Genomic DNA, 15,517 nt, shown 5'->3' with positions numbered 1-15,517 from the left:
ACTGAAGAAAACACCCCCCCCCCCATTCCCCCACCCCCAGTCTTGGGTTCAAATGGGAATGTACACAATAGAGGAGGAGAATCAAAAGACTTTATCTATCAATGGAGCTTCAAATCACGAAAGGAAAAGATGGATAACCCCATTCTAATACATATGATTAGAATGTGGCAAGAAATTAATGAATGTATAGGAAAAAGAGTAGGGATATCAATAAAAACATCATTGTGTAAAATGTGTTATTGCCATTGAACATGGACAATAGAATATTGCATTTGTGGTATGACAAAGGTATAAGATACATTAATGGCTGTTACACAAAAGGAACTCTTATGTCCTTTGAACAATTAAAACACAAAAATGGAGTGGCCAATGGGACCTTCTATTTTCTCCAGCTAAGATCATTCTTAAGAAGAAGATCGGGACCAAAGTTGACCTCACCTGAAATTAGTGAAATTGAACGAATGGTCTGGATGGGGAATACATTCACATTTAGAACAGAAATCTACTATGCTCTACAGATCAAAAGGGAAAAACCAGGGTTGCAGAGGTCCAGGGAAAGATGGGAGTTGGACTTGGGTGTGGTGATTCCAGAAGGAAGCTGGTCAGATTGATGTAAGAACAGCATGATGTCAATTATAAATGCAAGATATCGACTGGTTCAGTGTAATCTTTTACACCAATTATATCTTACCCCACAAAAGTTACACAGATCAAAAGCTAAAATTTCAGAGATGTGTTTCAGATGTGGGACTGAGACAGGAAATTTTCTACAAGCCACATGGTCGTGCGTGGAAGTGAGGCCCTTTTGGCAAGAAATCGCAGAAAAATTAACCAGGATAACAGGAATGGCCTTCACAGGTGAATTAGGTAATTTCATGGAAATAAGTAACAAATTGATCAAATCGCATTTATAAAAATAGCACTGGGGGTAGCAAAAAAATATATTGCGATCACTTGGAAGTCTGATTCCCCTCTACTTATAGCACGATGGACTGCAGAAATGGACAGCTGTATACCTATGGGGAAAAAAATCACATACAACTTAAAGAATAAATATGACACTTTTGTAAAAGTCTGGCAGCCATACCTCCAGATACAGTAATAAAAAGAAACAAAAAGGAGTATAAAAGTAATTATTATATATATAAAAATGTAGTTTCCTCAACTGCACCCTATATATTTAAAATATATATAAGCTCTGACAGTGAATGGATCTGTATGTATGGAAGGGGAGGAGGGATGTACTGTTTTTTTTTGTTTGTTGTGTTAGTGAGAAAAATTTAATATATTGTATATTTAAAATGTCACTATGTAAAATTTTTGAAAAAAAATCAAAAGTAAAATATAGAATATAGTGAGGATGAAGGGTGGGAGATGAACTTTCTACAGCCTTTGCAGGAAGTAGAGGCACTGCTGGGCTTTCTTGGCTATGGAGCTGGTGTTAAGGGACCAGGGAAGATTCTCCACCAAGTCCACTCCAAGGAACATGATACTCTTGACGACCTCAATGGTGGAGCCATCAATGGTTTACTAAGTGGGGTCCCACTGAGCTCTCCTGAAGTTGACAACCATCTCTTTTGTTGTTTTTTAACATTCAGATATAGATTGTTGGCTCTGCACCAGTCTGTTAGCGACACACCTCATCTCTGTACGCTGACCCATCATTCTTACTGATGGTAGTAGGTCAAAGACACTGTGTGGTGGATGGAAAGGGTTCTCAATTGAACTCGATTTAAACAATGTTCAGTCAATGTTGTCATTTGAGGAAAGGGAGACCTCATTGATCTTGTCGGCCATTTTGATGATCCTTTGTGTTAGCTTCTGGTTCAATGCTTTTTTTAATTTTCAAATTTTAATTTCATTTATTTTTAGTTTTATTTACAACATGGTAGAAGCAGATTCCAGTCATTTAAACCCATGCCACCCAATTACACCCAAATTAACCCATTTGTTTTGAACAGTTGGAGGAAACTGGAGTAAACGGAGAAAACCCACACAGACACAGGGAAAACGTACAAACTCCTTACAGATAGCATGGGATACGGGTCACTAGTGCTGTAATAGTATTATCCTAACCCTACCAGACAATGATGCAGCCAAACAGGACACTCTCAATTATGCCCTTGTAAAATATTGTCAAGATGGGTTCTGATTGCCTTGCCCTCTTCAACCTCCTGAGGCCAACAATGACCTTGATCTGCCATAGTCCATTTCCACACAAAGCAGTCTTGTTCCAAATGGAGAACCCCTGTGTTTGCAGGAGCTTAAATGTCATTTTGTTTTTGTGTTGAGAGAGGGAAGTTCATGGAGGGAGTTCTGGTGGGTATGGGGATGGGAACGGAGCAAGTACTGCCTGCAAGTCAGTTGGAAAACTTTAAAAAGTCTCAAACTCAGATCTCCTCCAGGTATTGCTGATTGTCAAACAGAACTGCAATAAATGAATTAACATTTTTTAAAAATGTAAATGATTGAGTTAAAGAACACATTAAATACAGACCAAATGTGGGTAAATGAAATTAGTGGAGGTCAGTACATGGACATGCTGGGCTGAATGGCCTGTTTTGGCTCTGTAAAAATTTGTAGCTCTTCCTCAGATATGCCACTATTTAATTGAATGGATGCTGTAACATCAACAGATCTAACCTGGAATAAGTTGATGAGCAGTTTTCTGAGTGTAGGTGCTGGGGAGTTGTAGCAAGTGCACACTTTGCTGCTCAACTTCTGTGGATTCCCGAGGTATCATGCCATTGAGCGATGGCCAAAGGAGCTCAGCCAACAGAAGCTCCATGTTGATGCCAATGTCCAGGACAATTGAGGTAAATATGAGGCGCTCTGTAGAGAACTGCTGGCAGTTCCCAACAGGTTCTGGTTCACATAAGGTTTCCTTAATTTTCATGCAACCCCATTCCCTTCAACTGCAATATTTGTAAAAGTTAAAACTTCATGAATCCTGCACTTGCTGACTACCTTTACTCTTGGTTACACAGTGGTTTGCTTGTATAATGGTCAACATTGCTTCATAAGCCTTTATGGATTATTTCCTGCTCACTACAGCTGTCCAACCCCATTTGATTTCCTCGGGTTCCTTGTAAACTTTCTCCTCTCATATTTAACCTATGCCCTCCTCATGATTTTATATCCCTCTGTAAGCCCACCCTCATCCCCTTAGGTTCCAGGAAGAAAAGTTGCAGCCTCTCCTTACAACTCAAATATTTAGTGATTTTAAAAAGTTTAAAATAATTGAAAAACCATTCGGGTTTTGTTTGATATTGTTCTCACGGGGTATGGTGTAATGCTTCACGATACTATGGAGTTGAATTAATTGTTAATGTCACATGTACCAGGTTACAGTAAAGCTTTATTTTCCGTGATCTCCAAGCAGGTCAACTGATAGTTAAGTACAACAGGCAGTGCCGTAACGAAAACAAAAATACAGGGCATTTCGTGTCAGTTGAAAAGTGCAGAGTACAGTGTTGTTGGGAAAAGTACAGTTAAACAGTGGAAGGAAATAGCCTTATGAGAGATCCTTTCAAAGGTCTGCTCATGGCAGGAAAATGTTCTTCAATCAGCAGGCTTGCTGCCATATAAATACATGTTATACAAATATAAATTCTTATTACCCTTGAAATATGGTTATATAACTAAAAAAAAATGCAAGTTGGTCGTCAACCAGAAAAGCGCATCTGTTGAAACTTCCTATATGTTCATCACACTGGATGGAGCTTTGGCAGGAGATATGGAAATTCGAAGCACCGCCAGACCATACACATGTTTACTTGTTGCAGAATATTATATAGCAGTTTATTCTTCAATGTCAGTTCATCACAGATTTGCTTAAAACCCTTGATTCACAAACCCATAAAAAATGAACTTTACAGATGAACTTGTAATTATAGTTGAGGCAAAATAGCTTTGCAGATAGTTCCAAGGTACATATATCTTCATTAATGGTAACAACATAAGGGATTTTAGGAATTAAAAAAAAAACTTTAACAGCCTCAAAACACTTTTCTTTCCGATGGCTGGTTTCACCAGCTCATTACTCATTCTACTCCCTTCTCCTGAAGCAGTCGGTGAATATCTACCTTATACTAAAACACCATGCTCTTCGGAAGAGTTTTGCCTGATTTCCCTTCTCACCCCTAACATTTACATTTGCTGTTGATTAACTTTCCCTACTCTGAACCTTATAGCAAACAGGCAAAAAGGTATCATTTGAATTCCCTTCATAATGTGCAAAGGTCCTTTCAACCCAATCAGCTTCTGCTTTCACAAGTTAATAAACCCAACGTTCTCATGAACTGTTTACAAGGGTGGCTGTTGTGCAGTGGATTTGTGGGGGAGGGGGCACATTGCTGATATTTAAAATGTTAATAATTCAGGGAATATTTCCTTTTCTAAAAAGCACGTGCTGAATTCAGTAGATCTCTAGAGACGCATTTTTAGACCTTTCCGTACCTGAGACTGAGAGGAAATCTTGGTCCAGGTAATTAAACCAGTTGGAAGGCAAAAGTCGAAACCTGCTCATTGTGGAATGTGGAATTATCATTTCTGAAGGGAATTTGTCAAGTTGTTTGCTTAATAGGGCTGCTTCTTATGCTATGATTAGTCATCGCATATGCTTGGCATGTCTGACCTCTCTGTTTTTGCAGTTTGTATTTATGTCAACAAGCACGCCTGTGCTGGTCCACATCTCGACAAGAAGAAATTACAGCATCTCCCTGACCATTTTGGCCCTGCCAGAGCTTCCATGGTCCTGCAGCAGGCTGTCCAAGCATGCATCGATTGTGCCTTTCAACAGAAGGCAGTCTTCTCCTGCCTGAAGCAAGGGCATGGCGGTGAACTGATATCAGGTACGTGGCGGAACTTGCTCCAAATGAACTAATAGCAAATGTGAGGAATTTATGGGACTGAGCAGAGATTGTTATATTCCTTTCTGCAGTAGCATCAAGTCAGTAAGTGTGAAATGCTCTTCATCTATTTTTTGTGCCAGCTGATCTCAAGATGTGTAGAGAGGCTTTAAAGCAGGAAATCAAGCATATCGTCAAAGCATGACTCCTGTCCAAACAGAATGAAAACATCTAAAATCAGTAAAATCCTCAATTTTTCAAAAATTCATATTACAAATCAAAAGCCCTGTTGTGCAAATATGAACAGTAGTTTTTCAAACGGATGCCAAATTATCAAGCATGTTTCCACTTCAGCGCATTGAGGCCACTGGTGTCAGATATGAATTAAGTGAGGTAAGGAGGGGGTGAACCAAGAAAGGCCCAGTTGTCTGGGAACGAAGGGGCTACCAAAGGACAGGTTGGCCCGTCTACCCAACTTTACGACAACTGTTCCAGAAAGGGTTTGATTTATTGGTTCACTGGTAACTGTAGTGTGGTACCGAGATCTCGAACTGGGATCTAGTTCTAGCTCTGGTGTTGTAGTGTTTGCTTATACGTTGACATTTCATGTCTCATTGCTTTAAACCAAAATAATAATTGACTTGAGGAGCGTGGTACCTCAGATACAACTTTTCAAACTTGGAGTGGGATTAACCTTCAATCACGTACTGCCCCTCTCCATTCCTACTGCCATCGAGCGTAAAGTTAAAATTATTTCAATTTAAAAAAAATATTTTTTTTGTATTTACAATTCAGAATTGAAAGACGAAACCTTAAAAATGGGCACTACAAAGTTTGTGGTGTACACCTTCAAAGAGCTTTATTTTCCACTTCCAATTCCAAATTATAAATACTAACTGTGACAGTACAGTTCTATCACCAATGTGTATATGTACAGATTGTAGTGTAGGATGACTGTGATTGGCTGAGAGCATAGCCACACCGACTGGCAGGTCTTAAAGGATTGCTCCTAGCCGGACCAGGTCATTCTGGACTGGTCGACCTACACGTGATATGCTCCATTCTTTTAGTTAATAAAAGCCTCAGTTTGGATCAACAAGTCTTTGGTTCTTTCGAAGCGCACTACACTAACAAAATGTTTTTTTTAAAGTTTGAAAACTTCTGACTTAAAGGTATAACATGATGAATAATGGATAATATTTTTACTTTACTAGATGGTCTATTTATATGTGTAATTTACGTACTCAAGAAATAGGAGTGCCAGAAAGTTTTTGACTCCAGATGCCTGCTTTACTGATCAGTAAGATCATGGCAGATTTCCTTTCAGCTCACGATTACTTTCCTGCACCAAATTTACATCCTTGATCTGCCTTGATATCTAAACATACATCTGTTTTGAAGACAGTCAGCAGATGAGGTCTGCATAGTTCTCGAGGGTGGAAAATTTTAAAGATCCACCATTCTCTGGTTGAAGAAATTTATTCGATCTCGGTCTTGAATGGTCAACTCCTTACTATGAGTCCTGATTCCAGACACCCACACAGCATTCAACTATCCATGTTGTCAAGCTCTGCAGGCATGTTGTATGATTCATTGAGTCATTGAATTCTAATGCACAGAAATAGGCCCCTCTGGCCATCAAGTTAACGCAGACCCATTTGCCCAGCAGCAGTCCTGTGGTCTGTGTCCTTCCACATCTTGCCTAATTAAGTGATAGTCTAAATGTCTCTTAAATGTAAAGTTGCAATATAACTTCTATACTCTGTACTGCAACCTACAAAAGTAAGCATTTCACACATCTTCTTCACCACCCTCTCTACCTCTTTCATCAGATTATTCCATTCATCAATTCCTTAGTGCCCTTCAATTCACTGCATATGTCCAATCTCATTTTGAGTTCCCAAAAAGCATCACCTCACACTCATCAGAATTAAATTCCATTTGCCAGTGCCCTATCCAATTTTCCATCCGATTTCTATCCTGTTGAGCCAGAGGCAACCTTTTTTCCTTGGATCCGCACCACCCAGGGCCGGTCGGTGCCAGACTATTTTGCACCTTAGGCAAGGCCAACTACTTGCACCTCCCTACCCCCGAAAAAAAAAATGTGCTTATTTCAATTTTCAAAAACAAATGTTTTGAAGAAAAAAAATGGGAAGCACAAAACTTGAAACTGCTAAATTTATTTTAAATTGCAAGACTAAGTAATACATCGATCTTTGATTATATTTCTCAAATCCAGGAGAAAATATTTTGAAACTAACGCATCCTTCCGCCAAGGGCAACACAACATTAAAATCTTTCACTTCACACACCTTTAAGACTATATACCTTCCAGTGTCCATTTTTTTTTCCACAGGAATGATGCAGTATGAAAATACCCTTTAGGCCCATCAAGTTTGCTCTGACTTTCCTGTAACCATTTTTACAAATCTATGCTATTTCTTTCCCCCCCCCCCACATTTCTATCATTTCCCCCCAGATTCTACAACTCACTTGCACACTACAGGAATGGCCAATAATCTACCTGCCCACATCTTTGAGAATCAAGAGGAAGCTCCCATGGTCACAGAGAGACTGTGAAAACTGCAAACAGACAGTGTCAAAGTTCAGGGTAGAAGTCAGATCACTGGAGTTTGGAGGTAGTAGCTCTATGAATTGTACCATTGTGAGACTGCATCAACTATAGCAATAATAAAGTTGATTATATGTCTCTGACGGGAAGGATAGTATTTCCATATCACACAACAACTGTGAGAACTTGGATAGAAACCCCTGAGCAAAATGTAACTATTTAATTCCAGCTTTGCTTTACACATGGAAATTCTTTTCTGTTACTTTGCCTTTTCAAATTCTTATGATCAATGATACTTTCAAAACTAATATACAAAATCGTTAATATATAACAACAGAAAATAGCATGGAGTAATTGCTGAGTTGATTTATTTTAAGAATTTATATATTTTTATTTCTCATCTATGAATATTGATAGTTATTCTGCTATTAGAAACCAGCTAGTACTTGTCCTGAACTCCTGATGCCTGACTCCTAAGGCTGAACCTTGCCCTCGGCAGTCGGCCTACAGGTGCACACCAGAGTTCCCGACGCCGACTTCAATCCCTCCCCTCGGCCTACTACCGCACACCTGACTCCAGTGTGCATGTGCGGTAAGCCAAGGACACAGGCCGAGTAGAGAGTTTGGAGTTGGGTGTCGCCGGGAGCTCCTGATGACTGATTCTGAAGGCTGACCCTCTCCTTGACAGTCGGTCTACGGGCACACTACTGGAGCTCCCGACGCCGACTCCAAACACTTCCCTCAGCAGTCGGCCTGCAGGAGCACACTGGAACTCCTGTCTCCAAATCCTCCCCTTGGCCTACCTGAACTGTGGGGCACAATTTGCTCTCGTCAACAGTGCCCCTCTGAGGTCTGCACCCTAGGTAGCGCCTAGTTTGCCTATCATCAACCTTGCCAATCAGGCCTCCTACATTCACATCTAATTTGCTAATATGGCAGACAACAAGAGTCCCCATGCTGATCTCTGTAATATCCTGCTGGTCACAGAGTTCTGATCAGAATAGAATCTTTCTACCTCCACCCTCCGCCTCCTATCACCAAGGCAACTTTGAATTCAATTAGCTGGCTTGCCTCGATCATGTTACTTTATCAAAAGCCTTGCTAAAGTCCATGTAGACTACATCTATCACCCTATCCTTGTCAATAATCTCTTCAAAACAAACCTCAAATTTGAGAGACAATTTCCCACACACAAGGCGATACTGACTATTTCTAATCAGTCCCCGTCTTTCCAAATGCAGGTAGATCCTGTTTCTTGGAATCCCCACCAGTAACTTTCCCACCACTGATATTAGGCTCACCAGCCTATTGTCCCCTTCTTAAATAAAGGCACAACATTATCCAACCTCCTGTTTACCAGTGCCTCAGATGTGGCTAAAGATTATACAAATATCTCTGCCAGGGCCCGTTTTCTTTCTTCTCCTGCTTCCCACTATGTCCTAGGATACACTTTGTCAGACCCCTGGGATTGATTTGCTCTTGTGCGCCTCAGCACTGCCAGACACCACCTCTTTTGCAATGTTGATATTTTTCAGGACCTCACAGTTCTCTTCCCCATCGATTCTGCCCAATCCTCTTATTATTTCTGAAGTGCCCAGCTACCATGTCCCTGATAACATGTTCCAGCAGTTTCCCAATTACTGATGTCAGACTAATTGATGACAATGGGAATGAATTTGCCTTTTTATAATCTCTGAAAATCAGTCTAAAATGTATGGAATTTTGAAAGATGCCAGCCCTTGCATCCACCATCTCCAAAGCCAACGTCCTCACCCTAGGAAGCAACTCATCAGGTCCTGCAGATTTATCACATTTCATTTCCAATGATTTCTGCAAAATAGTTTTTTTTTTAAAACTTGTGCTAATTTCTTAGAGCTGCTCATTCACTTCTTTAGGGCAGCACAGTTAGTGCAGTGGTTAGAGTAATGCTGTTAAAGCACCAGCTGTCGGCTAGGGTTCGAATCCCACGCTATCTATAAGGATGTTGTGCGTTCTCCCCATATCTGTGTGGGTTTCCTCCGGGGGCTCCGGTTTCCTCCCACTCTTCAAAACATACCGGGGCGTTGTAGGTCAATTGGATGTAACTGGGTGGCACAGGCTCATGGGCCAAAAGGGCCTGTTATCATGCTCTAGGTCTAAATTTTTAAAAAAGTTAAATATAAATTTTTAAAAATTAAATTGCTACAGTTCTGGAGTGAACCTGGTTCAAAATCAATTGGTCCTTGGAAGCTTTGTGTTTTGCTCAATGAAGGCAGGTACAAACTACGTTTAATATCTCCACCGGTTCAGAGGCATAGATTTGTGTAGCACAGGAATGGGCCCTTCAGCCCATCATGTCAATGCTGACCTTGTTGCCCATTTACACTGATCCCATTTGCCAGCATTAGGACCATATCCTTCTAAGCCTTGCCTATCAGACTGTCTTACAAAATATTTTTTAAACCTTGTAGTTGTATCGTATTCCACCACCATCTGGTGCATTAAATTCAAGATACTAATCCCTTAATCTTTCCCTTAAAATCTCATTTAAAACTCCTTCCATTCACTTTGAACCTATGTTCTGATGTTAACCCTGCCAATAAAAGAAAGATTTTGAGTGTCTACTTTGTCAATTCCTCTCATTAGTTTATCAGGTACTTCTATCAGAACTGCTTTGCTCCTGGAAAAACAATCCCAGCCCACCTCATTTCACCCCTTAACTAAAATCCTCCAACTCCAGGAAAATCCTGGACTTTCTCCAGTGTAATCATATCTTTCCTGTAGTGTGACGACCAGACCTTGCACACAATACTCCAAGTGTTGCCTAACCTCTAATTCCCTGCATGCAAAATATCTTCATGCCCTGCATATAAAATGTCCTTATTCCCTCCACACATAATTTCTCATGGTCTCTGTCGGAAAGGGAAAGTTTTCTTTTTCGCAAGCTCTTCGAGTTTGTTTTCACATTTCACACTCACCTCTCCTTATCTGTCACCTCTCCTTTTCTTTAGTATCCCCGACTGCATTCTGGAATTTTCCACTCCTTGGGCTGACTGGTTGTTTCTTTTAATCTAACACCATATTTAACTTCTTTTGGCAACTGGACTGCTTTCCCTACTAAATTTGTCTTTACCCTCGGGCAGCCATTCTCAATGGGTGCCACAGCAACATGTAAGGGAGGCCACGACTGAAACCATAAAATAATTTTTATGTAGCTTGACTGCTTCACAAGGAAGGAGGCCCATAAACTTTGAACAGAGTCCTAAGGGGACCATAGACAAAAAAAGGTTGAGAATGGCTGTCCTAGAATGATGCACAATGTTAAGTCTGCATAATTTCTTTAAAGTATTAGCCATTGCTGTTTCCAGTCATAATCCTTCATCTTGTTTTCTAGTCTAACGCAGCCACTTCATGTCACATGCCTTCAGGGTTTCCTATTCACGTTTAAGGCCTTAGTTTCATCTTGATGTAAATCACTTTTAATTTTTATGGATTCTATCCTGTCATGATCTCTGTTCCCTAAAGACGCTCAAATACTTGTTCATCAATTAACTCAGTACAAGGCACTAAATCTAAAATAACCCTCATTCTGCACATACCAATAAAGATGTCACCTCTTGTACTCCATCCTCCACAACTGCATTTCATCCGGTTTGTTTAGACTGGAAGACATTTAAAGCATTAATTGGTGTAAGTAATTACCAACCAATCAGGCAATGCACGTTTTGCAATTGCGAATCATTAACTGATTCCTAAGGGAGAGTTCCATCCAAACACTGCACTTAGACCTCCATCTAGTGGCAATGTATGGAACTCCCAAACTGTACAGGAGAACCAAATGGGAAGTGGCAAAATCTTGATCAATGGAGTTTGTCTGAGATTAAACAATTACTCTTTGAAAACCTTTCCAAATCCACCCCATGTCCCGCCTCCTTGATGACTACAAATAGCCGGTTTTGAAATTCTTGACAATCTGTGCTAAATGAAGAAACAAGAAAAGGAATAAAGCAAGGAGAAGATGCATGAGATTCTGCAGATACTGGGATCTGGTGTGAAAAGCAGTCTGATGCTGTTCAACCTGCTGAGATTAAGATGTTAAGTTTCTCATTTGCCATGCAAATAATTAAATGAAATGCATTAATTATACATTTAGTATGTGATTATAAATGTTGGTAATATTTCTTCAGTCTTACACTCAGCAGGACTTGCAACGTGGTGTGTGCCTTGTGAACACGCACACCAAACCTCTGCTATTTCCCCGATGTCCTGAAATACATTTTCCCTTTCACTTTAAACCTATGTCCCCTAGTTGTAGAATTGCTTACCTGGGTGAAAAGACAGTGAGGATTCACTTCTTAACTTTATAAACCTTGATAAGGACATTAAAAACAGCGCTAAGGTGTTTAACACAGAGATTTGGATGATGAAACAGGATCTCGGCAGGGGTGGGGGCATTAGGATTTGTTTATGTCTTTGCCACATTGATTTTGGGGAAATTAGACGGGATTGGAATGGCTCCAGAAAATACAGGGGACAAGGTTTCCAATCAGCTGCTACAATGCAAGTGGCTTCGAGCTGCTGGGAGCTGTGGGCAGGCCAAGGGAAGAGCAATGAAGATTGCAGTGCGAGCAATGGCGTGAAGAAGGCTACAAATGCTGAAATGGTCTGAAGGCAGAATTTTTATATTAGGCCAACTATTGATCAGAGAGGCTGGGAAGCGTGTGCCTCCCATCAATGTGCTTGCGCAGACCCTTGAATCGGATAGCATGGTAAATAGGAAGAGGAGTGTGGGTTTCAACCCTTCTAACCTGCTCCATCATCAAACCTTTGGCTGATCTTTCAGATTCAGCTCCTCTCTCCTACATCACATGATCTATTTCATCCTATGAACAATATCTTTATCCCAACAAACAATTTAATGATTTAGGTTTAACATTTCTGTAATGGAGGATTCTGCAGACTCACCATTCTCTGGGAGAAGAAATTTCTCCTCGTCTCAGTCTCAAATATCTTAGCCTTAATCCTTAGACTGTTGCCTGGGCCTTAGACTCCATGTCATTACGAACATCCCCACTGCACCTAAATGGTTCCTCATTTAGACAAGAACATGGAAAGGGGAGGTTGGGAGATGTATGGGCTAAATGTATAGAAATGGGACTTCAGCTCAAATGTCTGTGTTGACCAAGTTGACTTTCTGGGCATTTGCTTGCATTTGGTCCATGAGGTTCCAAGCTCTTCCTATTCATGTTATCTGTCCAAACATCTTTTTTAATGTTTTAATTGTCCACTTTTTATAACTCCCTCTGGCAGGTCATTCAGATACACTCTACGCTTGGGTGAAATATTTGCCCATCAGGTATCTCTTTCACCTTTCCTCTTTCACTTTAAACCTATGTCCCCTAGTTGTAGAATTGTTTACCTGGGTGAAAAGACAGTGAGAATTCACTTCTTAACTTTATAAACCTTGATAAGGTCATTCCTCAGCCTCCTACACTCCAGGGAATAAAGATGCACCCTATCCAACCTCTCACTGATACTCAAGCCTTCCAGTCCTGGCAACGTTCTGGTGAACCTCCTTTGCTCTCCTTCTCATCCTTCCTACAGATGGGTGACAAGAACTCGTACCATGAGATCCCAACTTTTGTACTCTATGCCCCGCCCAATGAAGGCAAGTGGGCCAAGTGCCTTCTTCACCAACCTGTCCACCTGACTCACCACTTTCATGAACTATGCACCTGTATTCCAAGATCTCCAACTCTCTCCAGGGCCCTGGCATTTACTGGGAAAGTTATACCCTGGTTTAACTTACCAAATGCAACATCTCACACTGTTCAATGTTAAATTCCATTTGCTACTTCTTGGCCCACTTTCCCAAATGTTCAAGATCCTGTTGTAAACTTACATATCTTTCCTCATTGCCCATTACCCTTACTAAGTAATGTACTAATCATACGACCTACATTAAGACCCGATTTGTTAACATCAATTTAAATAAAAGCAGTGGATTCAGCACGGACTCCTGCAGCACACCACAGGTCACAGTCCTCCAATGAGAAAAACAATCCTCCACTACTTTCTTCTGGCTCTTTCCACCGAGCCAGTGTTGAATCCAGTTGGCCAGTTCACCTTGGATCCCATGTGATTTAGCCTTCTGTGGCTCCACCTCCTGACCAGAGCTGGTCAGAATCTTATGCTGGAGATACAAATGATGTACTGAATGGATGGGCCAAGGGGCAGTCATTAATGGATAATGAATGGGCCAGGGGACCGTTATTTGTGAGTAATGAGTGGGTCGGGGCAGTTATTTAACATAAGAACAGAAGAAATAGGATCCAGAGTACACCATCTGGTCCGTCGAGCCTGCTCTGCCATTCAATGTGTTCATGGCTGATTGGATGATAGGCACATCTCCAACTATCTGTGTTTTTCTTATACCCCTCAATTTTCCCTTACTATGTAGAAATTTATCCAACATTGTCTTAAATACATTCTGAAATTCCCTTCGCTGCTTCAAGGGGCAAAAAATTTCACAGATTCACCACCATTTGGGAAAAGCAGTTCCTCCTCATCTCTGTCCTAAATTTACTACCCGGTATCTTGAGGCCATGTCCCCTATTGGTCTCCTTTACCAATGAACTTACCTATCTCTATCTTATCAATGCCTTTCATAATTTTAGATGTTTCTATAAGATACCCTCTCATCTTTCTAAATTCCAGCAAATGCAGTCCCAGATGACTCAATCTTCCTCCTCATAGGCCAACCCCTTCATCCCTGGAGTCAACATGGTGAGCCTCCTCTACACTGCCACCAAAGCCAGTACATCCTTCCTCAAGTAAGGAGATCAGAACTACACGAGATGCAGCCTTGCCAGTATCTTGTACAGTTGCGGCAGAACCTCCCTGCGCTTAAATTCAATCCCTCAAGCAATGAAGGCCAACATTCCATTTCCCTTCTTGATAGCCTGCTGCACTGCAAACCAACCTTTTGAGATTCATGCACAAGCATTTAAGGGATACTGAATGCTGTTCCAGAAGAAGGAAGGTGATCAATTATATTTGCTTGTTCAGGACTGTAATGCATTAATTATAAGAACAAATCAACATAACTTAAAAGGATTATGTCAAATGTAATATTGAAAAGACAAGCAATTCTGGAAGAAGTTAGGCATTTCAATTAACACTATTACCATTGGGCTGAATGACTCCCATTGACCTGAAAGAGATCATTTTTTAAAAATTGGGATAGTTGCATGGATGGGAGAGGGATGGAGGGCTATGGTCTGGGTGCAGGTCATTAGAACTAGGCAGAATAATAGTTCAGCACAGACTGGATGGGCTAAAGGGCCTGTTTCTGAGCTGAGGTGTTCAATGATTCTCGAGATTGAGATTGGTAGAGGTCAGTGAATTGTTGTCGACTCCTGGTCCATAGCAGCGGGAAATGTTGTACAATACAAAGATCCTTAGTGGTTCGTTGCTGTCATGGATTGGCTGGTCCAAATAACATGCTTACATGGTGTAAGTTATATAGGGCCAGGAGTGCACAAGATAGAAATAGACAGCAAACTTTGTTGGAATTTTTAAGCAGTGAAGGGGACTTGACTGGGCCACCTGCTGGCCATATTTGGCACTTCCAGCAGGATAATTGGATAGGTGAGGAACAGAATTAGTGCACAGGTGAACAAGCCATCTCAGTAGACTCCAATCAGGCGAAATCAAATTCTGACTTCCCCCCCCCCCCCCCACCCACCCCACACACACAATTTCTGTTAACCCCCTCCCTTGATCCTTCTCTTTCCCTATTCCTCTGTCTCCCTTCCTCCAGCTTCCCACCCTTTTCCCTTCCTTCTCCTATCAGAGAGCTTCCCTCTGCTCCCTCCCCATCACTTAATTTCCTTCTCTTCTACCCTCCCTCCTGCATCCACCTATTACTTCGTATCCATTAGCCTGTGCTCCTCCGCCTTTCCCCACCAAGCTCTCCCTTTTTATTCAGGCATCTGATCTTTCAGCCCTCCTGAAAAAGGGCTCGCCTGAAATGTCAACTGCCTGTTACTTTCTGTGCACGCTGTGTGACCTGCCGAGTCCCTCCAGTACTTTGTGTCTCAGTGCACGTTTCTGC

General features: G+C 41.2%; 1 protein-coding gene across 1 annotated transcript in view; it reads left to right on the top strand.

Annotated features, from left to right (window-relative positions):
- The window catches only part of scml4 (Scm polycomb group protein like 4), an 89,254-nt gene that overhangs the window by 40,172 nt on the left and 33,565 nt on the right, over nt 1–15,517 (top strand). Inside the window, exon 4 of the mRNA XM_069887517.1 lies at nt 4,653–4,853. Coding sequence (XP_069743618.1) covers nt 4,653–4,853 — 201 coding nt within the window. The remainder of the gene's footprint in view (nt 1–4,652; nt 4,854–15,517) is intronic.

The sequence above is a fragment of the Narcine bancroftii genome, chromosome 6 (assembly GCF_036971445.1).
Source record: "Narcine bancroftii isolate sNarBan1 chromosome 6, sNarBan1.hap1, whole genome shotgun sequence".
NCBI lineage: Eukaryota > Metazoa > Chordata > Chondrichthyes > Torpediniformes > Narcinidae > Narcine > Narcine bancroftii.
This window is presented reverse-complemented; position numbering and strand designations above follow the sequence as displayed.